We start from the raw sequence: 24977 nt of genomic DNA, 5'->3' as shown, positions 1-24977 counted from the left end.
GCTCTTCCCTACATACTAATACTCCACCAGAGTGAATGCTACTGTCAAGTGGTAGTGAGACAAGTGGCATAGTGAGGCGGAGGCCAAGGTGAACTGTATCCTGGTACTTCCTAGCCATGACCTTGGGGCCTAAGGCATGCAAGCTGACACAGCCTTTGCTTCGCGAATATGTCTGCTATGAAGGAATATCAGGTCTGGCGCCTACGGATGGCGAAGAGACAAAGAGAAAGAAATCAGGGCAATTACAGTTACTTGCATTGAGTCTAGACTACATAGTCTTTCGTACATATCGGACAGAGGCTTCGTTAAGAATTAACAAGAGGTAATAGTACGTCCAAGTATGGAACTAGAATATGAAGGGGTATAAACGAAAAGACGCGAACGAAGGGCAAGGGAAATGGGTCAATGTACGAAAGGAGGTAGGGGCATGGGATCGAGGCAAAGGAGAAACAAGTTGGCTTGAGAAAGCCGGAGACACAATTCCTGAAGCCTCTCGGCAGCTTGATGGCAACCGGGCCACGAAGTGTCAACATATGAGCAGAAGATGGTAACTGCCCAAATGGTCATCTGACCAAGTGCGGCGACCAATGACTATACTCAGCAGCAAGACCTTCTGGAGTTTCCTGACTATCGACAAGCGAAAGACAAGTGATGTCACCCTGCCTCCTTAGATCATGTTCGCTGTGGCGTGATGTGCTGCTGCGTTTCGAGGTTGGATCTTTTCGGGAGAGCTTGCTCTGGCTTCGTCTTCATCCAACCGCCGTCTCCATTCAGCTAGACTGTCACTCAATCCCGTCTCCTTGGTTGGGGTACGATCAAAATCGGACTGCGTGCTTAGCCGGTAATTGCGGTTTGTGCTCTCCCAGTGGCTACGCAAAGCTTCCAGTTCATTCGCCAACGAATCCAAGGCCATTGAGTTACGGTTGTCCGGGAAAGCATCCTCTTGCGACACAGCACTGTCGGCACGGGATCGTCGGCTTGCAGCACCGATGGTGTTGCTTGAGGCATTGCTGTGGGTGCGCGAAATGCCGTTCATTTGCACAGGCTGCGATTGGCGACGGAATTGACCGACAGACGCCTCGACCTGATCGAGAAGCATGGTGACTTTCTGCTCAGCATCAGACGCCCGGTTTTCAAGCAGAGCGTTCTCACTCTTGAGCTGTTCCAGCTCTGCACGACTCCGCTCAGCTGCTGCTGCAAGCTCCTGTTGCACGTGCTCGAGCTCGGATTGAGATCTGGTCTTATCCGCCTCGAGGGTAGCAAGTTCGTCCCGGAGCCTCTTGACCTGCTCCTCCAAGTTGGCAATAGAAGCCAGTGATTCTTGCTCAAGGTCTGAGATCGATTTCTCAAGCCTGGTTCGCTCGGCCTCCCACTCGGCTGGAGCTTCTGACGGCCCGCTTGAGGCTTCGGCTAGGGCGGACTGTGCCTCGTCTAATTCGGATTGAAGCTTGGCATTTTGAGACTTGTACCTGGCGAGTTCATCTTTCATGCGCTTCAGCATCTTCTCCGTGCCCTTGACATAATGGACGGCAGACTGGTAATCATTCTCGAGCTGCTCCAACTTCTCCCTATACGTGCGGTCGGCTTCCTGCTCACGAGACTCGAAGGAAGACTTCAGTTCCTCGTGGGCTTTCATGCTAGCTGAAAGCTGCTGTTCCAGTTCGCGAAGTCGACCTGCCTCAGGGGTACCGAAACGAGATCCAGGGGATTCCAGGTGAGGCGAGCGACGGCTATCAGAGTACGAAACACCCCGCTCACCAAGAAGATCTTTCAGAGCGGCATGTTGCACAGCTAGCGCACCAGCCTCGCGATGTTGGTTTTCCAATTGCGCTTTCAACTCGCGATTATCAGCGGCATGGGTTTGGCTTTCTTTCATGGCGGCCTGAAGTTGCCTGCGCAGCTGTAGGCCTTCTCGGCTAGCCTGCTCCTGGTATGCCTCCAGTCCAGCAATCCGCTCCTCTGCACGACGAAGCTTTTCAGCCGCTTCATTCGCAGCTGTTTGGCTAGTCTTAGCCAGCTCGTTGGCTCTCTCGACCTGAGCCTCCAAGACGGAAACACGCTGGTCAGAGAGAGATCGAAGAGCGGTGTCCGAATCGATGGATGACGCGCGATCAAGTCCCGACAGAAATGCATTCTTGTGCGTCTCCGCTTCTTTGGAGTGAATCTCGATTAGCTCCTCCGCGTCTCTGAGGCGACGGGTAGCATTTTCAAGTTCGGCAGTTCGCTCTTCGTGCTCCGACCTCAACTGAAGAAGCTTTCTCTCTAGTCCCTCCCGACGCTCACGCTCGTCATCCAACTGTCGCTCTAGAAGAGCAGACTTGTCAGAAGAAGCGGTCACCGCTTCCCGAAGACTGCCAAGATTATTGCCGTAGTCTCTCAGTCGGGAGGTGGATTCTTCAAGCTTCTGCGTCAGTTCCTCCTTGTCCAGAGTCAATTGTTTGACGGCGGACTCGGCTTCGGAACGCAGCATCGATTCCTCTCTGACAGAGGCTTCGGCCTGATGAAGCTCTGCACGAAGACTTTCAGCTTCAAGTTTGCTGTTGTTCATCTCAAGCTCTGCCAATCTCCTTCTCGTCGCTTCACATGTCTCTTCTGCCAATTCTCTACCCCGCTTTTCCTGTTCATACTCAGTCGTCATCATCTCAAGCTTCGACTTGAGGTCGTTTTGGGCCGCCAGAGCCAAAGCAAGTCTTCTGCTGATCTCCGTAGTTCGTTCCGAGATGGCTTCATCCGAGTCCTGGGCGGGCCCATCAGGTTGTGGAGTACCTCTCTGACTGCCGCCGTGAGCTGCCAACTTGGCACGGGAATAGGCTGCCTCGTTGACGGCGACGTCACGCTGGTGTTCGACCTCCGCCACCCGTTTGGACGCAATGGCTGCCTGGCGGTCTACAGTCGCTTGCATCTTGGCAAGCTCTGCTCTCATTGCAAGGAAGGCCTCGATTAAAGGACGATCCTCGTCTGTTAGTGCATCCGCGGCACGCTCGTCCATCACGGCGCTGTTGGACGAATTTGGTGTGTAACCAGCCTTCTTTGCCAGGGCAAGCTCAGAAGCATACCAGGCATTGCGACTCTTCATGGCTTCGAGCTCCTTGATCAGGGCCTCCTGGTGAGCAGTTAGCCGGGGAGACCGCGGCTCATCACCTGACCTAGAATTCCGAAAGCTACGAGACTCTATCGACCCATCAATGCTGGCATTGCGACCTAGGATGGACTCATCAGCGCTGTCCATAGAGCCGCGCTGCCGATGCTGTCGCAACGACCGCTGCCGAGCCGGCGCACTAATAAGGGGAGCAGCCTCACCGGCCTCCATGGCCTTGGCAGACATTCTTGCTTGTTGCTGGGTAGGCGTACGTTGACCTGCAGGCGAGGTGCTTGATTCTTGTACCGGCTTGAAGTCTTTCGGTGAATCCTTGACACCCGGTGAATCCCTGTCCTTCTCGGGTGCCACTGCTCGAACAGTGTCTACCGGAGGTCCTCCATAGACACGCTCCGTTTTCGTAGGAGTTCTGCTCCGGGGATTGACGGCATGTTGAGGGCCATTGCCTCTGGGACCGGGCGTCGGGGCTTGACCCGGCGGAGGAGGCCCCGACGGTGGCGCCTGGGCTATAGATGCTCTGGGCAGCCGAGAGCCAGGTCCTGAGTTGGGTCCAAAGTCTGCCGGTCTGCCTGTGGGACTTGTCACAATGTTCTCCCGCGGCTGGTTTGCCGGTCCAGGTCCACGTCGTTGGGGTTCCGGGTGTTGATGTTGTGCCTCACGGGAAGACCGCCCGGTCGGTTGAGCGGAGCGGTCTCCGCTCATTTTCCGCATCGTCTGGATTGGACCCCTGTCTCCACCTTGATTTTCGGCTGGGTAACGGATCTTCGCAGTATCAAGGATGTATGCCATGCTAAGTTCTATCGGGTCACGCGGCGCAGAGCTAGGCTCGCCAGCTAAAACAATGATCTGTTTCCCAAAAGCCGTCATGCTGTGACCCGACCTAGGGGAAGGGGCGGGGCCCATGTTCTGGAAGGAATACCATCGTCGTGTCGTGATCCGGAAAGCAGCGAGGTCACCCAGATCGATACCTTCGTCCGTTCGGCCTCCGAAGATATACATCACATCGTTCACGATAGCTGCAGCATGGCCTTCCCGTGGCGTAGGGATAAATCCGACGCAATCCAATTGAGACCAAGCGTTGACGCGTGGGTCGTAGCACCACACGTCATTGAACCACTGCACGCCATTGGTTCCTCCAAACCTATGGGATTATTAGCGAATCGAACAAGCCAGTTGTTACGAACCTTTGACGTAGGGAAGGATGGGTGGCGTACAAGTAAAGCCGGTCGTTAAAGCTCACAATGGTATGGTTCGTTCTGGCGGGAGGGATTTGGCCCGGAGGTGGACCGCCCTCGTGGCTGTTCCGAATCAGGAACTCCCACTTGTTGGCGGGATTCTGGAGTTGATTGAGATCAAACGCAACCAGGTCGTTGAAAAAGAAGCCCTCAACCTGCCCACCGAAGACATAGAGTTTAGAGCCTAGGATGTTGAGGGTATGACCGTAGCGTCCAGCGGGTCGGGGCCCAGGAGGAATCGATCTCGACCATTGGCGGGACGCTGAGTTTGTCAGAATTGCACATTCACTGAAAACGACAAAAGGGGCGGGACGAAGCACAAACATACACGTATTGAGAAGATAAAGAGTGTCATCCAAGGTGTCACTCTCGTCTACCTTGGTGTCACCGCCGAACACAATGAAAGCATTGCCAACTAACAAGCTTGCGTGGCCGACTCGTGGACCGGGCCCTTCGGAAACGGTAGCGATGGGTAGACAGGACAGATTTCCCGTACTACTTTCCAACATCCAAAGATCACCCTTCACGGTTGATCCGTCTATCAAGCCGCCCATCATGTAAATGTCACCTTCCTTCGAGGCCACCGCGTTGATCGCTGCGCCATATCGCGGGAATGGGACATTTTGAGCATTCGAGAAATTAAGTCGTCTCTGTGACCAGGGGTAGAGCGATGCACCGGGACTGTTATTCGGGGAGGAGTTGTTACTGTTTGCCGGTGGTGGTTGTTGCGGTCGTGGACCCTATATACCAGGAGTTGATTAGGCATGACGTACAAAGGAGGCGCTCATATCACCGCTTGCCTGGGGACAGGAGTTGATTGAGACGAGTGTCAGGGAAGACCTGGAAGACTAACCTGCGACTCAGACTCGGCCCTCTGTCGCATGCGCGGATGATCGGGGCTGTTGATGCTGGTCACCGAGTTTAAGGAGTTATTATAGCTGCTGCTAGGAGTAGGTGTGTGCGAATGGGCTGAATCTCGTTCCTTCGGTCCGGTGGGCGCAGTCGCCGGTGCGTTCGCGGGTGCTCCTTCCGAGCTATGATTGCTTCTGGTCGCCGGAGGTAGCCCAGAACCCTGCTGGTGTTTCTTCGATTTAAAGAGGAATGCCATCGTTATAATTGAGTCGTTAACGGTCGTTTCGAACGCAAATCAGCTAGAAATACAGGGAAAGAAAGTGAGACGGGAGAAGCGACTGTCCGCTCCTTGACGCCTCCGTTTGCCAGCAGAACCTCAATTGGTCTGGAATTGAGAGAGTGGTAGTGGTAGTGGTGCGATCAACCGCACAATGAGCAAAAGGCGCCAGGCTCTAGATCTGATTTGAAGGAGCGAATGACGGTCAAGACCGACTTTGCGTATCAAGAGGACCGCTGGCGATAAATGCAGGAACCGGCAACCGTTGCGTGTTTGTTCCTGACAAAGGCGGCGTTGACGGAGGGAGCTACCACGGCGCACCTCCAATCAGTCCAGGTCGCTTTCACGTCCTGCGACAAAAGAATTGTGCTGTTAAGTCCCTCCTTCTATTTCCAAAATAACCTCGCCACAGTGCGATTGCGACTCTGTAGAAGCATAGGGCAACTGAGGAGTCGAAAAGCGGTAGATAGCAAGCAAGCAGGTAAGCAAGCAAACAAACAACAAGGATAGGGCGAGGGGGAGGGAACGGGAACGGCAAGGGCCCCAGAAAGAAGAGAGATCAGTTGGCGGATGGGGATGTATGGGATAGAATAGAATTCCCAGGGAAAGATCAAAAAACCCCAAAAAAAAAGGAAGCAAAATTCAACAACGGGAAAACACGAGAAAGCAAAATACTGCTAGGGCCAAGAAGAGCCTTAGGGAGACTTTGAGGGAACAACAGATGAGGGAAGGAGGATGAGGAGTAGGAGACAGCGAGCGAACGAGAGAGACAGGAATAATGCAAGACTCCGGCGTTTCACACTTTCTAGCCAGCATTAGATAATTCCCGGTTTGGGTTTGGGTTTGGGCTTGGGCGGGTCGTGGTTTTTTTGGTTTGGGGGGGGGGGGGGGGGGAGATGGGAGGTGCAATGGGAAGGGGAGCAAGCAAGCCTTTAGAGCACGGAGTACCTGAAGTAGTCCACTGCAGTAGTCAACGTAGCCCTGGCAGGCAGTTTAGGGGGGGGAAGAAGAAGAAGAACAGAGGGGACAGTGCGACACCGCCTCATTACTACCTACAATACACACGTACTAATTGATGTGATGAGCTTGGTTATGCGTCTCCTCATTGATCATGTTTTTCTTTTTCTTCTTTTTTTCTCTCTCTGACTTGTGTCTTTGATTATCAGCACATGACCCCCAGATAAATAAGCTTCGAACGTCATAAATTATACGATTTAAGAGAGAGAGCGGATGCAACCATTTGCACCCACGAGGACATTAATTAATTGACTGATCCCTCCAGATACTAGGTAGCTCTGTCCATACATTCCAATGAACCCAGCCAGTTTACGATATGGTTAATTGATACATTTCAATGCTCTTGCTTGACTTATTCTGCCACAAGCTCAATTACAGAAAATCTGAAGCTTGATCCTCTACCAAACAATCTCTCTCAAGCGCTCTACAATTGCCGGTATGTCGACAGTCCATTTGGCCGATTGTGCGTGCGCGAACGCGCAATGGTTCCAGCCATGTTTAAACATCCAGTTCCACTGTCATAATCACAAGTCAGTTGATTGCGAGTCAGGGACCACCGTTTCAAGTGCGGCCTGTGGGGAATCGCTCTGCAGGAATCGCGGCGAGAGGCTGGTGGTATCCAGGTGGTTCCTAAACTACCACCACATCAACATTTTACCCCTCCCAGCATTCCACCTTGGAGTTATCTTAACTTAAAACCTAAGAACATCATAATCAACAGATGCATGATGCACACCAGGACAGCATGCTCTAGAGCAATGATAGTGGTAGGAGGGTGGTGGTCGACCATCCTCATTATACACTGGTCAACTCAGACCTCAGATTGGTCACTGGGCCCATCCCTTGCCGAGCGACCACCGTCGTTCATGCAGGAACCAGGCATAGTGCTGTACTGTACTCCGTACTTACATGGGTTCTGAGCCGGTGCCCCATCTATAGTTCCCCATTAATGTACCTCTCACAATTCTCCAACCATCGTCAGTTGCGGATTCCGATAATGGTTCCATGTGCACTCCGCCGGCGTATGTGGCTGCTTCGCGCCTGCACATTCCTCCACTTGGCCACACATTGCTGGAGTGGAAGGGAGATCGACAGTGCCTGTCTAATGATGATGACTGGCTGGGGAAGAACGGTGGCCGTAACCTTCGTATATCTTAGTGCTGGGACAATCGGGTTTAGACCCGCCCGTCGCGAGGCATCTTTTCACCAATTTCGGTACCGTCCCAGAAAGCAGGACAGGACAGTTCCAGGGGTCAGCGGAGTGGGAATATCGGGCAGACAAAAAGAATCAGGAATCGGAGAAAGAGAAATAAGCAGAGAAGATAAAAAACAAAGGGGGGGGGGGTGCTGGTTCGATGACTCTCTAACTTTTTTTTCCCCCTTCTTCCAATGCGGATCGATTAAGTCATGCGTGATCGGAAGCCATCTTCAACGGCGCGCGGATGGATGGACATTGGATGGACAGGAGGAAATTGCGGATTGCTATTATTGTTCCGCCTAGGAGCCTGCCCAGTGGGCAACCGGCAACCTAAGGAAGGGCATGCATGCATGGGGCGTGGGATGGCCGGCACTTCGGACCATGCCCTGCCAACCTCAAGCCAGGCGGCTGTCGTTTCCACTATCATCACCACTGGACAACTACAAGGACCTTTAATATCCTTTCACTACACTCCGTACTCATTCGAGTTGTACCCAGCCTTGCGCCGATATATAGTATTGTCCCGCTCAACGATGCCCAGCTTGATGATGCTAAATACTAAAATACTAAGTACAGTACTCCATTCTATTGCGCTGTTTCAATTTATGAACGTAGCGTGTAGGTCCTTTGCGGTCGCCTTGCATGGGACGACCAATAGCAGCCAGTTTTTTGGATTGAGTCATCACCATAGACTGCGGACACTGTTCTAGAGCCTTGAATAGCTAAAAGTCGTCCAAGTTCCTCAAGTCATAAAGTTCACTGAAGATACTTCGTAGTGCATAGGTAGAGATAAACAAAATGTACGGAGGGAGTATGAGTGAGTTAGAATAACTTACTGCCACTGATGTAATGCCGACCGCCGCGGCGGTCTGCAGATTAGCGGCCGGCGGCGATATCGATATTCCGGGCCAACTCGATGCCAAGCAGGATCACGGCCAAAGCTCATAGCACTCTCAGGTTACTGCAAGACATCATCATTCAGCTCTCTGCACGTCCCAGAGCTTGTGCCAGCTGCCTCAACGATACGGAGGGCTGGGGAGTCTCACTAATTAATCACATCCCACTAGCTGGCAAATATTCCTTAGGAAAGAGTGGTAATCTGGTCGATTGACCGCCCGCTCTCCGCATCGGGCGTATTGGATCTGCTTCCAGTGCATGCACTGTGACATGATTGTTGATAAGGTGAGAGCACACTCGCTTCTACCCCACAATCTTCAACACCTGGAAATTCACCCACCTTCTCTCACTGTCACCTTGGATCTGACCACTTATCCCATATCATCAGGCGACAGTTTATTTCATCGTACTGGATTGTACATGATGATTATCTGCGCGCTACAACAGCACCGGAACTAGAAAATGGAGCAGAATAATACAGACCACCGACAGGCCTCGAGCCTCCAATCTGAACCCCGAAAGCACCCACACAAGTCCGTTCGTGTTGCTTTTGGCCCTGACCTCGAAACTCACATTCCACCCCGCGACATCTCCCCCGCGCCCGTTGCTGGACACCACCGATCCTTCACCACCGTGGAGGCCAAACCACCGCCTGTGATCACACCGGAACGACCGACGAGCTCGTCCGCCGGCGAGAACTCAGTTATCTTCGATGTCAACCCGCGCCTGACTATGGATCGTCCGTCCGAGTCTGCGCGCCCGACCGCGGCCCTGAAGAGAGCCAGGAGTGATTACGGACCTCGAGTGGGATTTGATAAAGCTATCAATGGTGACGAAGAAGAAGATATTGCTATGCGCCATGGTTGGCAGGAGGAATATACTTCAAGCGAGTACTTGAAAGTCCTGCATTCGGTGAGCAGTGACGCTACGCCCCAGGTGCTAGGTTATCCTCTAACAGGCGAATCTCTACTAGAATTTCTACATGTATTTTACGGAAAAGCGCCATGAGACGAATGGAATCCCACGCGACCCTGTCGGAAGCTGGCCGAGTCAAGACTGGCGCATGAAGGACCGTCTCAAAACCGTTTCTGCCGCGCTTGCCATCTGCCTGAACATTGGCGTTGATCCCCCAGATGTCGTGAAGACCAACCCTGCGGCAAAGCTGGAATGTTGGGTTGACCCAACCTCTACCACATCCCCTGGTGGCTCCAACAAGATTATGGAGCAGATCGGAAAGAAACTACAAGAACAGTATGAGACGCTAAGCTTGAGAACTAGGTACAAGCAGTATCTTGACCCTTCGGTCGATGAGACCAAGAAGTTCTGCATATCGTTGCGTCGTAACGCCAAAGACGAGAGGGTTCTTTTTCACTATAACGGTCACGGTGTTCCTCTTCCTACCCAGTCAGGCGAGATTTGGGTTTTCAACAAGAACTACACGCAATACATCCCAGTCTCACTGTACGATTTACAGTCATGGCTCGCAGGTCCGAGTCTATTCGTCTTTGATGTTTCACATGCTGGTAACATCGTTTCCAACTTCCACACTTTCGTTGAGAAGCACGAGAAGGAAAATGTCGAGGCGAGGAAGAGGGATCCGAATGCCATCGTACAGAATTACGGCGATTGCATCATTCTCGCAGCGTGTCAGAAGGCTGAGTCGCTGCCGACGAATCCGGATCTTCCAGCGGATCTCTTCACCTGTTGTCTTACTACGCCAATCGAGATCGCGCTGCGCTTCTTCATACTTCAGAACCCGCTCCAAACCAATATTTCTGTCGACGAATTTAGGGTGCCTGGTCGCCTACAGGACCGTCGCAGCCCTCTGGGGGAGTTGAATTGGATTTTTACCGCGATCACTGATACGATAGCTTGGAACACCTTGCCGCGAGCCCTCTTCAAGAAGCTTTTCCGTCAAGACTTGATGGTGGCTGCCCTGTTCAGGAACTTCCTGCTCGCTGAGCGGGTAATGCGCACCTACAAATGCCATCCGATTTCATCGCCTGAATTACCGGAGACTCATCATCATCCTTTGTGGAAGAGCTGGGACCTGGCCGTCGAAATGGTTTTGTCGCAGCTTCCAGCCCTGATTGACCATGAAGAGGGTCGCAGGCAATATGAATATCAGCATTCGACGTTCTTCGCAGAGCAGCTTACCGCATTCGAGGTTTACCTGTCGTCGGGCCCCACGGAGAAGAACCCACCAGATCAGCTCCCTATTGTCTTGCAGGTCCTTTTGAGTCAGGCACACAGATTGCGAGCTCTGATTCTGTTGAGTAAATTCCTAGACCTCGGTCCTTGGGCGGTTCACCTGGCTCTGAGCATTGGTATCTTTCCTTACGTCGTTAAACTTTTGCAGTCTGCAGCCCAAGAACTTAAACCAGTCATGGTCTTCATTTGGGCAAGAATCATGGCCGTCGACCATACTGTTCAGAATGACCTACTAAAGGACAATGGGATCCATTACTTCATCTCCATCCTCAACCCATCTTCCCCAATCCCTGTGGGCAACGCTAGTGAACATCGGGCTATGTGCGCGTTCATTGTTTCAATCTTCTGCAAGAACTACCCCCAAGGTCAAAATGTGTGCCTCTCTGCCGAGCTTTTTGACTCTTGTCTCAAGCACCTCATGGATGTGGAGAATCCGCTGCTGCGGCAGTGGTCGTGTCTCTGCATCAGCATGCTGTGGTCCGACTTTCCAGAAGCGAAATGGATGGGTATTCGATGTGCCGCTCCTGCCAGGCTCTGTGAACTCAATTTCGATCCCGTGCCTGAAGTACGGGCTGCCATGTTGCATGCGGTCACCACCTTCTTGGGTATACCGGACTTAACCGATCAGGTAGCCCAGATTGAGGAAACCCTGGCCATGGCAGTATTGCCCATGTCATCTGACGGCAGTGTACTCGTGAGAAAAGAACTCTTAGTCTTCTTCTCAGCTTTCGTCAAACGCTATCAGAACAAGTTTTTGATTGCCGCATACGAGGAGTTCCAGGATGAGAAGCAGAACTTACTCTCGAAGCTGAAACATGCAGGATCTCGGGTCCCTAGCCAAAAGGAAGTATCGGATGTTCCCGCAGCCTCGAGTCGAAAGTCGCATAGCCTCTCACGAAACACCACCTTTGGAACCATTTGGAAGCAGCTGCTAATTCTCTCTGTTGACCCCCACCCTGATATCGCGCAGGACGCAGGCATGATCGTTGACTACATTCACATTTGCCTCTTGGATTCACCGATGGCTTCATTGACTAACAACATCCGAGACGAGATCCTGGACCTTTCTTATCGGGTTTCTCAGAAATTGCAGGTCGAAAAGCCAGAATCAAAGAAAACCGCGCCTCCGCCGACACCACCCGCCGTCGCCCCTCCCAAACAGGAAGGCTACCTTTCACTAAGTATCAAACGAACTGCCAGTGTGGCGGCCTCGCTTAAGAACCTGGCCTTCGGAGGCTCTAATGCGTCCGAATCTCAATCACCCCAATCGCCTCAATCTCTCACCGCGCCCAAGAGCCGGATGCCTATGACCCCAAGAGGACGAGCCCCACCCGAATGGACGCGCCCCCCGGAAGTCAATGACCAAGTTGCTCCCGCAACGGCCTACAACCAAGCTCCCACCCCTACGTCGCGAGGATTCGAGCCCCGGGAATCTTTTGCGGTCCCAGCCATTCCCTTGATGAGTAGATTCCTGGACTGGTCCACAGAGGTAAAATCAGAACTCCTTCACCTCATGAGCGATAAGTTTCACTACGATTTTGAACAATTTCTCACCCGTCTTCAGTATTTCCGGGAACCCCAGATGAAACCCAATGAACCCGACGAGCCCGGTAGTGCCGATTACAACGAACGCCTCTGGAGACGAAGCCGTAATGAGAAGATCATCTCTGAGACCCAACCTCTGAAGGGCAAAGCAGGCAGCAGCCGATGGGATAACTCATTGTCTCTTCTTTCTAACAGCAGCCAGCCTCTGAAGATGTGCTTCCATCAATTCGAGGATCACATTGCAGTTGCGGATGATAAGGATACTATCGCGTGAGTTCTATACCAGTTTGAAAGCCTGCACTGAACATACGCTGAACCTGTGGTAGAATCTGGGATTGGCAGAGACACAAGCGTCTCAACCGTTTTTCGAATGGCAACCCGGCTGGCTCCAAAATCAACGAAGTCCGATATATCAACGAGGATGACCAAGCCCTGTTGATGACCGGGTCATCTGATGGTGTCCTGAAAGTGTTCAGAAACTACGAGTCGGCGCATGATGTGGAAATTGTGACTGCATTCAGAGCTTTACCCGAACTCATTCCCAGCAATCGCAATGCTGGTCTTGTTCTGGACTGGCAACAAGGTCAGGGTAAGGCATTGGTTGCAGGTGACGTGAAGGTCATCCGGGTGTGGAATGCGGCTACCGAAGTCTGCACGAATGTAAGTCGTTCCTGACTTAAGAGGCTGACTGAGGCTGATCAACTCGTAGGACATTCCTGCTCGTTCGGGCTCTTGCATCACCTCCTTGACATCCGATCAAGTAGCAGGAAACATCTTTGTGGCAGGATTCGGTGACGGCGCAGTCCGGGTGTTTGATCAGCGTCTTAAGCCCACAACATCCATGGTCAAGGTCTGGCGCGAGCATAAGCAATGGATCACCAATGTTCACATGCAGCGCGGCGGCCTGAGGGAGCTTGTGTCCGGGAGTCGCAACGGCGAGATCAAGCTTTGGGATCTACGCATGGACATGCCCATCTCTACGTTCTCCGCCACAAACGACACACTGCGTACACTGAGTGTCCACGAGCATGCTCCAGTCTTCATGGTGTATGTACCCTTGATAACCTCCTTGGTGTCTTTTGGCCGAAAGAAAACTCGCTCACGTCTCTAATCAAACACAGTGGTACAAACCGTCACGAAGTGAAAACCTTCAACGTCGATGGAACCTATCTCTCCACCTTCGAGCCCTACTCGAGCTTCCTCCATCACAACCGCTCCTCCCCAATCGCCAGCACCGCGTTCCACCCACATCGGACCGTCCTGGCCTGTGCTGCACTGAACGACCACCATATAAACTTGGTGACATGTTAGAAGCCCACAGAGTATCCAGTTGCTCCTCTTCAGCATCGTGGTGCTACAGGAGACCACACATCCCACACACCTAAACTACACGCACCGTGAACGAAACATTACCTCGCTACCTCCAAACCGACTGTCCTCTATTAGCGCAACCCTCCTACAGACACACCACCGGCGCCAAGGTCTCATCGATATTCCCCAGTTTCCAGAATCTATTTCCGTTCCATCCTACCACGTCTTTTCCTTCCAGTAATACTTCCCCCGCTCTCCCCTGCCATCGCTACCAACCACCCTCTACCTTCTCACAAACCTTCAAGGTTACAACCGCCTAACCCTTTAATATCCCTCCCCCGCACCCTCTCACCATTCGTCCTCCAATTCTCCCCGGCGTAGAACCACTCGCAAGCAACAGCAATTCTTTCTAATAACATTAGCAACCCGGCGCTGTGGCTATTTCACAATTTACCTTCTCTCTTGTTCTTCACACACACACACACACACACACACACACACACACTTCGGGGTTTTTCGTTCTCCTTATGCATGCATGTACGGTTGCTCCCCACGCTTAGCTGCCCACTTTTTCTATTGCCTTTTTCTTTCAGGTCGTATTCATTTCTTTTGTGTGGAACGTCAGTCAGCCAGTCAGTCATATGGGATGGAAATAGTAGATAATCGATCACCATTACCCAAGTACCCCGGGTAGCTACCTACCTATCTACCTAGCTAGCTAGTCGAAATGAGACTGGATGGCGGATGTACGGCATCGGCATCGGCATCGGTATCAGCGTTTCGACTCGAAATCTTTCTCCCTGGCGCTACCGGAGTTGTAGTTGTAGGAACTACATGGTGAATGCTGGAAGCTCGAACTCGGGGTGGGAGTTTTGTTCTCGCTGCAGAGCTCACACTGAGAGATTCAGGTAGTGGCGGGGATGCTTGTTTCTTGCACGTACAGTCTACAAGGCTGTATCCTGTTAGAAATTGGTAAAGCAGAGGATAGAAAGTGAAAACAAGTTTACTCGGCAGGGTGTGTGTATGGATATCGTAGAGTTTCTGCGGTTACCTGCGACAAGCATGGAATTTTATGTTATTTATGTAACAGCGAATCCACCGGGAATACCATGTAGACAACCAGTTCCTGATGAGAAATCCTCCATAAGCCATTGAGCTACAAACTCCTTTTGCTTGCAAGATGTGAGCATGCTGTGGTAAGTTCAGATGGAAAGACATTCTATAAGCGGCCTCCTCATTGGGCGGGGAGAAGCTGGTGCTAGTTTTGACAGAGCCACCTATGACTACGAGTCTCCATCCCATTTCACCACGCACCGCCCATAGAGTCAATGTCAGAGTCTTCCTCAAGGACAGTATAAGGATTGGTCGCTGAAGAAGTTCTGCGTCGAGCGAAGTGGCCGAAATTGGCAGATGGCAAAGACTCTCGACCAAGAGATGCCCCGCCGTTGGTACACCAATCTAGTTCGAAAAAAGTTCGATGCTTATCAGAACTTGGCGAGGAGCAGTCGGATGGTGCTGGCGTAAAGTCTGCAAAATTGCCGATCTGCTGCTCTCGGTCTCCCAGGACATACGAGGTCAAGTTAACAAGCGCATTGCCCATAAGTTCACTCATTTCCCTCGCAGACTTGCAGTCTTCTGTCGAATACCCTCGTTTCTTGAGTTGCTCACTATGGTCCTGAGCGAACAAGGCCACCTGGGCGCGAATGGTTTCTTCCCCGCGACTATCCCGCCGAAACCAGGCGTTGGACTCATCCAGCCTGGCCTGGTTCTGAATCAGGCTGTCCACGTACCAGGCAGGCCGTTTTGTCAACTGACTTGCAGGTTTGGACAGCCCAGGCGGAGGCTTCAGAGGCTTGCTCTCGCTTTTCACGGATGAACCTGGAACGTGCCCGAGTGCGTGCTTGATGCTGCTTTGTGTGCCACACCCGGATGGAAAGATCTGGCTCTTAATATAAGCTGAAGCCTGTGCCCTGAGATCCAGTGTGGTAGCTCTATCGATGACATCTCGTGCTTTAGATGAAGACACCGGCCCCGAAGACTGCTGGACGTCCGCAGAAAAGGAACTCGTATTGGGCGAGTTGCCCCATGCCCCAAAACGCCTTGCTTGATAGATATTTTGAGGCATGTATCGAGGCATTGGAGGCCAGTTGTTAGCCGTTGCTCCTTTATCAAGGTCTAGAGTGGCCCTCTCAAGAAGATGCCAAGTGGTCGTCGCAGCCTCCTCTGGTTGTAGTTTCTGCTTTCCAGTGTTCACCGAAGCTTCCGAGTGGGTTGGCGCAACAGCACTTGCAAAGGCACTTGCTCGAGACTCGTCAGTGCTAGGTGCCTTGACTTTATGAGAAACTACTGTGGCCTCTTCTGCGGTACCTTGTGTCCTGGTGTTTCTGGGCCCCTCGGCAGTACTTTTAAGCAGGGCGTTGACTTCTTCTTTGAAGATCCGTCGTTTCTCCTCAGCGGACAAGCTACTACTACCATTGCTTGAAGGGATATTCTTCTGCGCGTCTGTCTCCTGGCGTTGACTGGAAGCACGATACGAAGATTTACTGGATTCCGGACACTGAAGTGTTCCAGGCCGTGCGGCAGGGGCACCGCTCGAGAATCCTGAAGCCAGAGTGTTCCCCTTAGATGTGTAATCTGAGTTATATCCTTGCTGAGATCCAGACATCGGAAACTGCAAGCCCGACGAGATTCTGCGAGACTCGGCGCGCTTGAAACGCTCCTGTTGGATTCGTAATGATTCATAGGGGGAACGATTATACGTCTGATCAAAATTTGCGCCGTACAGATGCAAAGATGACGAAGGGGGACATGATTCCTCAGACGCAGAATCGTGACTAAAAGATCCTGTCTTGGGTCCCTCGCAAGAGGATCTCTGGCTGGACAAGTCCACTGGCCAGACTGCCCGATCACCACTAGCATTATCGCCGCGTCGCTGGAATGGGCTCTCCGAAATGCAGCTGCGGGATTGGGGGTGTGAGCCCGAGTGAGAATAGCTGGAGCTTTTCAGGTAGTTCAGAGGATTTTGCAGGATAGGCCCATTGCCAGCTCCGTACCAGCCTTGGTCAGATTTCGCCTCGCTGAGAACGTGTCTTTTCAGGCGTGTAGGTGTTATTTGATCATTGAAGGAATCAATATCGCTGTCACTGGACTGGTAAACTCGAGAATAACGCGCCGAAGGGTTGTACTGGGTACTGGCACTGGGTCGGATTTCGGTGTCTCCTCCTTCATGAATAGAGCCGAGATATGATTCGCTGTAGTTATACCTCTTAACACGCGTAGGCGTAGAGGGCTTCTGAGAGCTATCATCAAGACCAGTAATATTAGCATGGCGTCTAGACGATGGGCGTGACGGGGACCTCGGCGAGTCTATTGCATGCAGTAGTGATGCGGTTTCCTCTGCATCGAGAACTGGATCACACGACATGTCGCCATATTCTCGAGCTTCGATAGCCTCGGTACTTGACCGATCTTCGTAAATCTCAAAGGCATTGTTGATGGATCCACGCAAGGTGGAAAAGCGCGAAGAAGCGAGATCTTCATCGCCGCTGCTTGCTGCCCTGGTACTAACACCAGCCGCACTCTCCAGCATATATTGCTTCTGGGCCCGTGCACCTTTGTTTCTTGAGCTTTGCTTCAGGCATAACTCAAGTAGAGGAATAGGCTGAGAGGAGGCAAGGTCATCCAAATTATGGAGCTCATGGTCGTCAGTCTGTCCGAGATCTGGCTGACTACAAGCAGCAAAGACTTGTTGACGGTAAGGAAACTTCCGTGACGCCATAGTGGGGGAAGACTGATAGCTTGCTGCTTGATGAGTAGTACTTAATATCGATGGAGCGTCTTTGGACAAGTCTAACGAAATAGAACACTGCTTCGGGGTTGAAGCTGCAAGAACACGCGCTGGGGACCCCCGAAGTATGACAGGGGACTGTTCTAATATCGTTCCAGAAGACGGTGGCAGTGGCAATGAAAGCGAATGAGCTCTTTGGCGAGAAGCAGGAGTTGTGGGTAGGTGAGGAAGACGGATTGGCGTGAGTGACTGTAAAGACTAGGGAGTGGAGAGGCCTAGGTTAATGACAGTGCGTAAAATGTGAAGCACGCTGGAAATAGAGACTGGAGTGGTAACTGTACCGCGATGGGTGATACGTTATTGAGCCACTCGGTGGTCTGAGTACGCTTGTCGGGAGAGTGAAGATGGTGCAATCCTACAGGAGCTCTTCCGGGGGGTAAATTGTTGATCGTCACCGAGCCTTTGCCTCTACGACCTCGCTGTCCTGATGAGCCAGTCAGCTGCCTGCCTTCAGGTTTTTGTGTCTTTCTAGCAAGACGCTCTCTTCATCATCTTCTTCTTCTTTCTCTTAGTTTAAGGCTGGCGCGAGAGAGAACATAAGGGGGAAACACCTACTGCGCCGTTGTTTTTTGGGCTTGAACACAAGCGACATGGCAAACAATCTGCTGCTGGACCCTCTGTTGTTATGGGGTGAATGTGGTTTCTAGGTGAATTGTTCACTGATGGCCACAATGGGATAGACGGTGAAGAGAGACCATGTCTCAGTTGTGCCTTCCTGCGCAACGTGCCAGCTGTTAAAGCAAACGAAAAACGAGGAAATCGCTGTCCAACACCAGGGAGGTTAGTCGTCGCGTTCGAGGAATACAAAGAAAGAACTCTCCATTCCAGGACCATCGGAAAACAATCAATAGTTATTAGACTAGAAGCATATACTCAATACTGAGACATAAGAAAGCAATAGCACGATTCCACCAGAGGCTGACGATTCCAGTGTGCAGTTGGTACATCACAAGAAGAATCTGACCGCAAGAAAATATTGACGGTTATTCAAGTACATTCATGATGATCACGTTCCTACCGGTAATTACGTTGTGCCCCGCCAGCGGTGCGTAGGTTGTCCGACGCCATCATATTGGATCCCATCATATTAGCACCCACTCGGCCTGAGTCGAGCTTACCTCCGGAGCTGTAGTCATTAGCACCAGCGCTCAGCTCACCAGTCCCATGAGTATTATAGCTGCTGCTTCCTTCTGCACCTCCGCCGCCGAATCCTTGTTGAATACGGCCTTCCGTACCGGACGAGTATGGTCCTGCGATATCTGAAGCCTCAACTTGATCGGAGCCACGATTATAGCCACCCGGGCTGACATGCTGCACACCGCTAGTATTTCTAGGCTCCATCTGCCTGGAGCCAGAGTCAGGACCGAGGCCAGTCATGCCTGAACCATACTCATCCTGAGCAGGATTGCGATTCTCAGCTTCCTGACCGTAGCTAGATTGGAATTCGTGGCCACCCGAAGGCTTTGAGTCATAGCCGCTAGTGCGTGCTTCATAAGCAGCCGTGTTCTCCCCGGAGTCATACGCTCCAGAGGTGTAGGGGTCAGCACTAGATTTTGCACCGCTGTCGCCGGGTTGAGGGGCATGGTGTCCAGTGTCAGATTGGCTGTAGGGCCCAGAGCTGGCGTTTTCGGCTTCGGGGACGGTTTCAGAATTGCCGGTGTCTGATTCCAAGTCAATCGGATTGGAGGCTCAACGTGGGGAAGCCTAGCATGGGGAATATGCTTATACTTGATTTATGACCATGATGGCCGGTGAAGGCGTCTTTAACCTTGTGCATGAGCTTGGACATGACGGACTTGTGGAGTATTATCAATATTCAATGTCAAGTATGCAAGAGAACCACCGGGTTGATCGAAGTTGTAGTAATTAGGTGGAAACGTCGTGTTTGGGGCTGTATGTAGTCTAAATAGAGATTCCTAGCTCAAACGCCGGTTCGGTTTACGAGCAGCTCCAGAACAGCTTCTCAAAGACAGCAAACCTTAATGTTAGTTTGGTACATGGTTGAGCCAACAACAGCACGCCTGTCCGACTGATATGACGTGCGGATACCAATTATGGTTGACGAGAATCGAGAAAGAGGTCAGGAATGTGAATGTCGTTCACGTCATCTGGCAAACCCCGGCAATTCCAGACCGTGTTCTCATCAACGGGTAGTTACCAGCCACAGTCCCGCCCCCGCCATGGGAACACCCAAGCGGTCCCACTTCGATGATGGCACGAGAAGTTTATTAAAAATACTGCCCGTCGGTCGGAGACGGTATGCTGCATCGGAAGAGCCAAAGTTGAATGAACTGAACCCCAGTTGCTCTCACTATCCAGATACCTTGTCTCTCAAATCATTTGCGCTATTTGCGCTAGGGTTGCTGAGCCGGTCGAGGGGAAGGGAAGGGGGTGAACAGTGATCTGCAAGATAAGTTGAATCTCATTGGAACGACTTTGGGGGAAAAGAAATCCCAAGAACTCGCAAATGAGACAGAACGGTTGCAAGACGGAAGAATGCCGATTGCTTGATTATTGATTTGTACTCGTGGTTGTCGAGGAATTGGAATGCTAAGGAGTTTGAGATCATCAATGTTTGCGACTCGAAAGGTGGACCCTCCGACTAAAGAGTGAGTGGAGATGGTGGATGATCGGCGGGTGGGGGGTGGAAACGAGGAGTCCATCTACACAGTATGTTTATCGTGAGAAGGGTGGTTAGAGAATGAGTGGACTGTATGCTGAGTGAAAGTAATACGTATACTCACTCATACATATGAGAGAGTGTGTTCTGGTTCTTGGTCACGTAGCATGCTGAATCGGAGGTGAGGAGATGATAATCGCATTCATTGATGGATAGGACAATGTGGACCTTGGAACCTTGGTTGCCTGACTTGGCCTGAGTTCGCAGGATGACAACCCCCGTCCACGTCCAGTGTCCACCTTAGCCTCAGGCAGCCACAGCCCCGTGACTGGGGGCTGAGGCTGTGCTTGCGTGTCTCAGCAAGAGTACTCCGTAAACGCAGGAAAAAAAGAGGCCAGTCATTCATTCATTCATTCCTTCCTCCATCCTTACTTCTCTTTTCTTTCTCTGATATACCAAATTACCCATAGTCCTTCTACTCTGTATATTACTCTGCATCGTGTTTGCGACCACTCAATTCCTCATAGTTCTTCTGGACGATCAAATTGGCGCGCGCGTGTTGACATCCTTCCTTTCCGCCCTCCCTCCCTCCTCTCGCCCTCTCTCTCCCCTCTCCCCTCTCCCCCCCTCCCTCCTCCCTCCTCCGATTTCCCCCCTCCTCTCCTCGTTTTTCGTCGCACTTTCGAGGAGGTTCGACCTTCTTTTCATGCGATCTGTCTGATTTCCTTTGTTCATCGTCTACCAGTTTTCCGCCTCTTCGTTTTCGATGAGTGCGGGTTGCTGTCGGCCTGCAGCGACCGTCTGACTGGTCATAAGATCCACTCTCTGCCAGCAACCGCAGGGTGCCACCATTAATTAGTACCACCTCGATAATCACAACTCTTCCCCGAAGTTATTATCACGCTGCCTGGATACCGAAACGTTGACCGTGGAAGGTCATTCATTTCACCCCTGTCAGCTACCAACCACACCATATCCAAGACGGTCATTGTATTTATTGTATCGCTTGGTGACTAGGAGCATTGCGTCACCATGCGACCACCACGCTTGATCATGATTGTGTTTTGCTTGCTCTTCTTCCCGATCTTACTCACTTTCTTCTCGGCACTCACCACTTCCTCCCGCGTCTCTACGCCGAGCTCGCTTGCTGGTCAAGCGACAGGTCTCCATGCCCTTTTCTCCTTTAACCTTCCATCCTCGCTCTTTCCGCCCTCCGCAATCATCAGTTTGACCGATGACAACTCGACCTTCTTCCTGGCCAGACCTGCAGCGTTTGGCCCATTGCTCCCAGACAAGGGGCTGAGCGGTCAACTCTGGATTGGAAGCGGATTTGGAGAACGCACGACGGCGGGGGCGGAGGGGGAACTGGGCTGTTCAGATATTCCGGGATGGGGCGAAGGCGACCCTCACAAGCCAGGGACGGCCGACAGAATTGCGGGTAAACCACGAACCGGAACCACGAGCGAGGGCACGAAAAAGCAGGCGGATGCCCACTCAGATGCCGAATCCTCTCGTCTTCCAAAGGAAAGAGCAAAGACCGGCCTTACGACGGATGACGGAACCGATGATCATCTGCACCACCCCCTTCCGGAGTCTGCAGGAACAGATGCAACTGCTATGGAGAAACCCGGGGATCACTCTCTGAGCCTACCCACAACTCACGCCGATATTCAATCTCTGCAGGAAAGTGCGGAGATTGACGGCAAGGTGGTTCTGTTGAGTCGAGGTGGCTGTGGCTTCCTTGAGAAAGTCAAATGGGTGCAACGACGAGGAGGCATTGCTCTGATTGTGGGTGACGACACTCGGGGTGGAAGCCTTGTGACTATGTATGCACGCGGCGATACATCTAACGTGACAATCCCTGCGCTGTTCACCTCCCACACTACCGCCCATCTGCTGTCGTCGTTGGTTCCGCCTCAGATGGTCGAAGGTACGGAGGCGGATGACGCTCCGGCTACTCAAACTGGCCAGTCGGGTCATCGCACTTCTGGGAAGCAACCTCTTCACACAGCGACAACCACAGTAGTGGCTGCCTCAAGTACGCCCACTAAGCACGCGATGGCCGACAATAGTCTGGTTCCCGCTAGTCCGAAAGGCGGTCTTTTTCATGCCTTGCTATCCCTACTGGGCCTTGGTAGTAGTGGAAGACGACCGTGGTTCTCACCTGAAGATAGCCGTCGCCCGCCGAACAGTGGAAACATTAACTGGATCATGCTAGATCCTTGGGATGACCATGCACCACCCCAGCATCAGGCAGATGTTAGCCGCTACCCAACGAAAGCAGACGCAGCCACCATCAACCGCAAGAAGCATGGATCACTATCGAGCGGCTCGGATGCAGATGGGTTTGTGATCGGAGTCCAGGACTGGCGAGATCCAGACCTAGTCGCACCGAAGGGCAGTGTTATTCCGACACCCACTGGGATCGCGGGTGTAGATGGGAGCAATATTCAAAGCAGTGACAAAGCCACCGCTGCTGCTTTGAAAGGCGGCAGCATTACCCCGGGCAGTGGCGAGTACTATACCGTCGACAAGTCTACTGTCTCACACAAAGGGAGCTCAAGCGGCTCGCAGTCCCAAAGCTCGCATCATAGCAGCGGCGATGATGACGCATCTTCGTCTGGAAGCAGTTGGCTTTCCAAGCTCTGGTCAAGTAGACATGAGCCCGACGTAAGCCGGGATGCGAGCGTCAAGGACACACTTGCTGCCGAAGAGAAGTCCCGCAAGCCTTCCTCAATCAGTCAATCAGGCGCGACGACAGCCGATCACGAGGGCTTGTGGGTCACTTTAACGCCGACGAGCATGTCTACCAGTCCATTCTTCGATACCCTCCTCGTCCTTGTTATCAGTCCGCTGCTTACACTGAGCGTCGTGTATATTCTGCTGTTGCTCCGGTCCCGCATTCGTCGACGAAGATGGCGCGCCCCGAAATCTCTGGTGGACCGCCTTCCCGTGCGAACGTATCACACAATTACCACCTCATCTTCTGCCTCTAGCTCACCGCGGTCCGTCAGCCCTGGCCCGGTCTCGCCTACATCCCCCCTGCTGGGGTCTGGAAGTCGCTCAGACACCAAGGGTGCACCCAAAATTTCGTCTTCCAAGAAGGAGAAATCCGGATCCACTCTCTGGCGACGTAAGTACACGGGACGACAGGTCGAATGTGTTGTCTGCCTGGAAGAGTACGTCGATGGAGAAAGCCGGGTGATGAGCCTGCCTTGTGGGCATGAGTTCCACGCCGAGTGCATGTAAGTATGCCAGTTGATCTATATCCTGCCACTTCTAACACTGTACAGCACTCCTTGGTTGACTACACGCCGACGGACGTGTCCGATTTGCAAGGGAGACGTCGTTCGGTCGATGGCGCAAAGCAAGGCCGGTGATATGCGCGATCCCGCTGCGGAGCAGACAGTGGGCGAAGGTCAGCACTCTCGCGACGTTGAGTCTCAGCAGAGCGTATCCTCGGCTCCGGTCCCGATCACCGGAGGCAGCGAGGACGAGCTGTCTGACGTGGAACACCGCGCAGGCGCGGACGCAGCAGTCCATGAGGCACATGCATCGTCCGCGCCACCGACGTGGCGCAGCTACGCGGCGTTGAGCTACTCTGCCCTGAGCGGGGACACGATCTGGCACCAAACTCCGACGGACGGGCGGCGATAAAGCCGCGGGCGGAAAAGTTGTCATCCCAGCGTTTGGATTCGAGCATGTGCTGCATTAGCGATCTTTTGATATCAGTGTTGTATGGCGTTCGCGGGTTACGTAGGCGTGCTGGCGCGGCTCATGGCCAGGCGCCGAGCCGTCAACGGGGGATTACTGAATGCCACCAAGGCGGGCTGGGATGGCTAGATAGCATTGCTTGCTAATCATAATCATAGCGTCACTATTGTTGCTGCTGTTGTTACGTCGTTGGCTCCAGCCTTGTGGTAGTTACAGGGATGATGATCCCTTAGCTGCTAGCCTAGGGTACGCATAGCATATATAGAGCCCCTCACCACCCGACCCCTGAACACCTTTTCGTACAGTACACCTCCCCTCAGGGCTCCAGGCTCTTATGCTCTCGACAAACCCAAAATGTCCACAACAACCACCCCACGAATCCCCCCCTGCTGCCTCCGCACCCCACCCCCATGGCCCACCTCCCCAACCGGCACAACCACCACCCTAACCACACCCCTCAAACAACACTCCGTCTACACAGCCGGCGACAACCCCACCCGTGCCATTTTGGTCATCCACGACCTCCTCGGCTGGACCTTCCCCAACCTCCGCCTCCTGGCCGACAGCTACGCCCACTCCGCCAACGCTACCGTCTTCCTCCCCGACTTCTTTGGGGGCGAGACCCTCCCCGCCGCCCCGATCCTGGCCGGCCGCTGGGCCGAACTCGACCTCCAGGGGTTTCTGGCCCGCAATGCGCGGGCCATTCGCGAACCGGAAGTTGTGGCTTTTGCGCAGCATTTAAGGATGACCCTGGGATTTGAGAGGGTTGGGGTCGTGGGGTACTGCTGGGGGGGATGGGCTGCTGTTCGGTTGGGGGGGTTGTTGTTCGATTGTGCTGGGGTTTGTGAGCTGGGGAGTGGTGGCTTGGGGGGGTCATCTTGCGCGCTGGGTGAGGGGGGGAGCGGTAGCGGTATCAGTGGCAGTGGGGGTCGTGGTCGTGGTGATGGTGATGGTGCAGGCCAACAACAATACCTAGTGGACTGCGTATCGATCGGCCATCCCAGTCTCTTGACGGAGGAGGATATTGCCGCGGTGCAGGTGCCGGTGCAGGTGCTGGCGCCGGAGCGGGATCCGGTATTCACGCCCCGGCTGAAGACGTTCACTATCCGGAACCTGCAGGAGAGGGGGGTGGAGTTCGAGTATCGGTTTTTTCCGG

At 52.8% G+C, this 24977-nt stretch overlaps 6 protein-coding genes across 6 annotated transcripts; 3 read left to right on the top strand and 3 right to left on the bottom strand.

The window, feature by feature from the left end:
* Nucleotides 1-667: 667 nt before the first annotated feature.
* Nucleotides 668-5440, bottom strand: BO66DRAFT_406655 (putative cell polarity protein (Tea1); the record flags this gene model as incomplete). The annotated part of the gene is made up of 5 exons (XM_025649025.1): nt 668-4238; nt 4282-4594; nt 4661-5072; nt 5106-5132; nt 5186-5440. 5 exons carry the CDS (start codon nt 5438-5440, stop codon nt 668-670), a joined length of 4578 nt encoding a protein of 1525 aa, XP_025497910.1.
* Nucleotides 5441-9035: 3595 nt separating this feature from the next.
* Nucleotides 9036-13640, top strand: BO66DRAFT_444332 (ubiquitin-binding TORC1 subunit KOG1; the record flags this gene model as incomplete). The annotated part of the gene is made up of 5 exons (XM_025651587.1): nt 9036-9485; nt 9547-12599; nt 12656-12989; nt 13039-13376; nt 13451-13640. The coding sequence occupies 5 exons, from the start codon at nt 9036-9038 to the stop codon at nt 13638-13640; spliced, it is 4365 nt and encodes a 1454-aa protein (XP_025497909.1).
* Nucleotides 13641-14943: 1303 nt separating this feature from the next.
* On the bottom strand, nt 14944-17418 carry BO66DRAFT_444331 (uncharacterized protein; the record flags this gene model as incomplete). The annotated part of the gene is made up of 1 exon (XM_025651586.1): nt 14944-17418. The coding sequence occupies one exon, from the start codon at nt 17416-17418 to the stop codon at nt 14944-14946; it is 2475 nt and encodes an 824-aa protein (XP_025497908.1).
* A 969-nt stretch (nt 17419-18387) lies between these two features.
* On the bottom strand, nt 18388-19324 carry BO66DRAFT_396433 (uncharacterized protein). The gene is made up of 2 exons (XM_025648466.1): nt 19216-19324; nt 18388-19148 (listed from the first exon to the last, which is right to left on the bottom strand). Exons 1-2 carry the CDS (start codon nt 19274-19276, stop codon nt 18502-18504), a joined length of 708 nt encoding a protein of 235 aa, XP_025497907.1. The 5' UTR covers nt 19277-19324; the 3' UTR covers nt 18388-18501.
* A 1667-nt stretch (nt 19325-20991) lies between these two features.
* Nucleotides 20992-23970, top strand: BO66DRAFT_247672 (PA and RING finger domain protein). The gene is made up of 2 exons (XM_025642920.1): nt 20992-23352; nt 23401-23970. Exons 1-2 carry the CDS (start codon nt 21140-21142, stop codon nt 23762-23764), a joined length of 2577 nt encoding a protein of 858 aa, XP_025497906.1. The 5' UTR covers nt 20992-21139; the 3' UTR covers nt 23765-23970.
* Nucleotides 23971-24175: 205 nt separating this feature from the next.
* BO66DRAFT_337074 (dienelactone hydrolase family protein) lies at nt 24176-24977 on the top strand (the record flags this gene model as incomplete). Its single annotated transcript, XM_025644314.1, has 2 exons — nt 24176-24653; nt 24780-24977. Coding segments are annotated over 2 exons (676 nt in total), but the record flags the coding sequence as incomplete, so codon positions are not given.

Source organism: Aspergillus aculeatinus, assembly GCF_003184765.1.
Source record: "Aspergillus aculeatinus CBS 121060 unplaced genomic scaffold BO66scaffold_89, whole genome shotgun sequence".
NCBI classification, from domain to species: Eukaryota; Fungi; Ascomycota; class Eurotiomycetes; order Eurotiales; family Aspergillaceae; genus Aspergillus; species Aspergillus aculeatinus.
The sequence above is the reverse complement of the archived record's forward strand: the minus strand, read 5'-3'. Positions and strand labels throughout refer to the sequence as shown.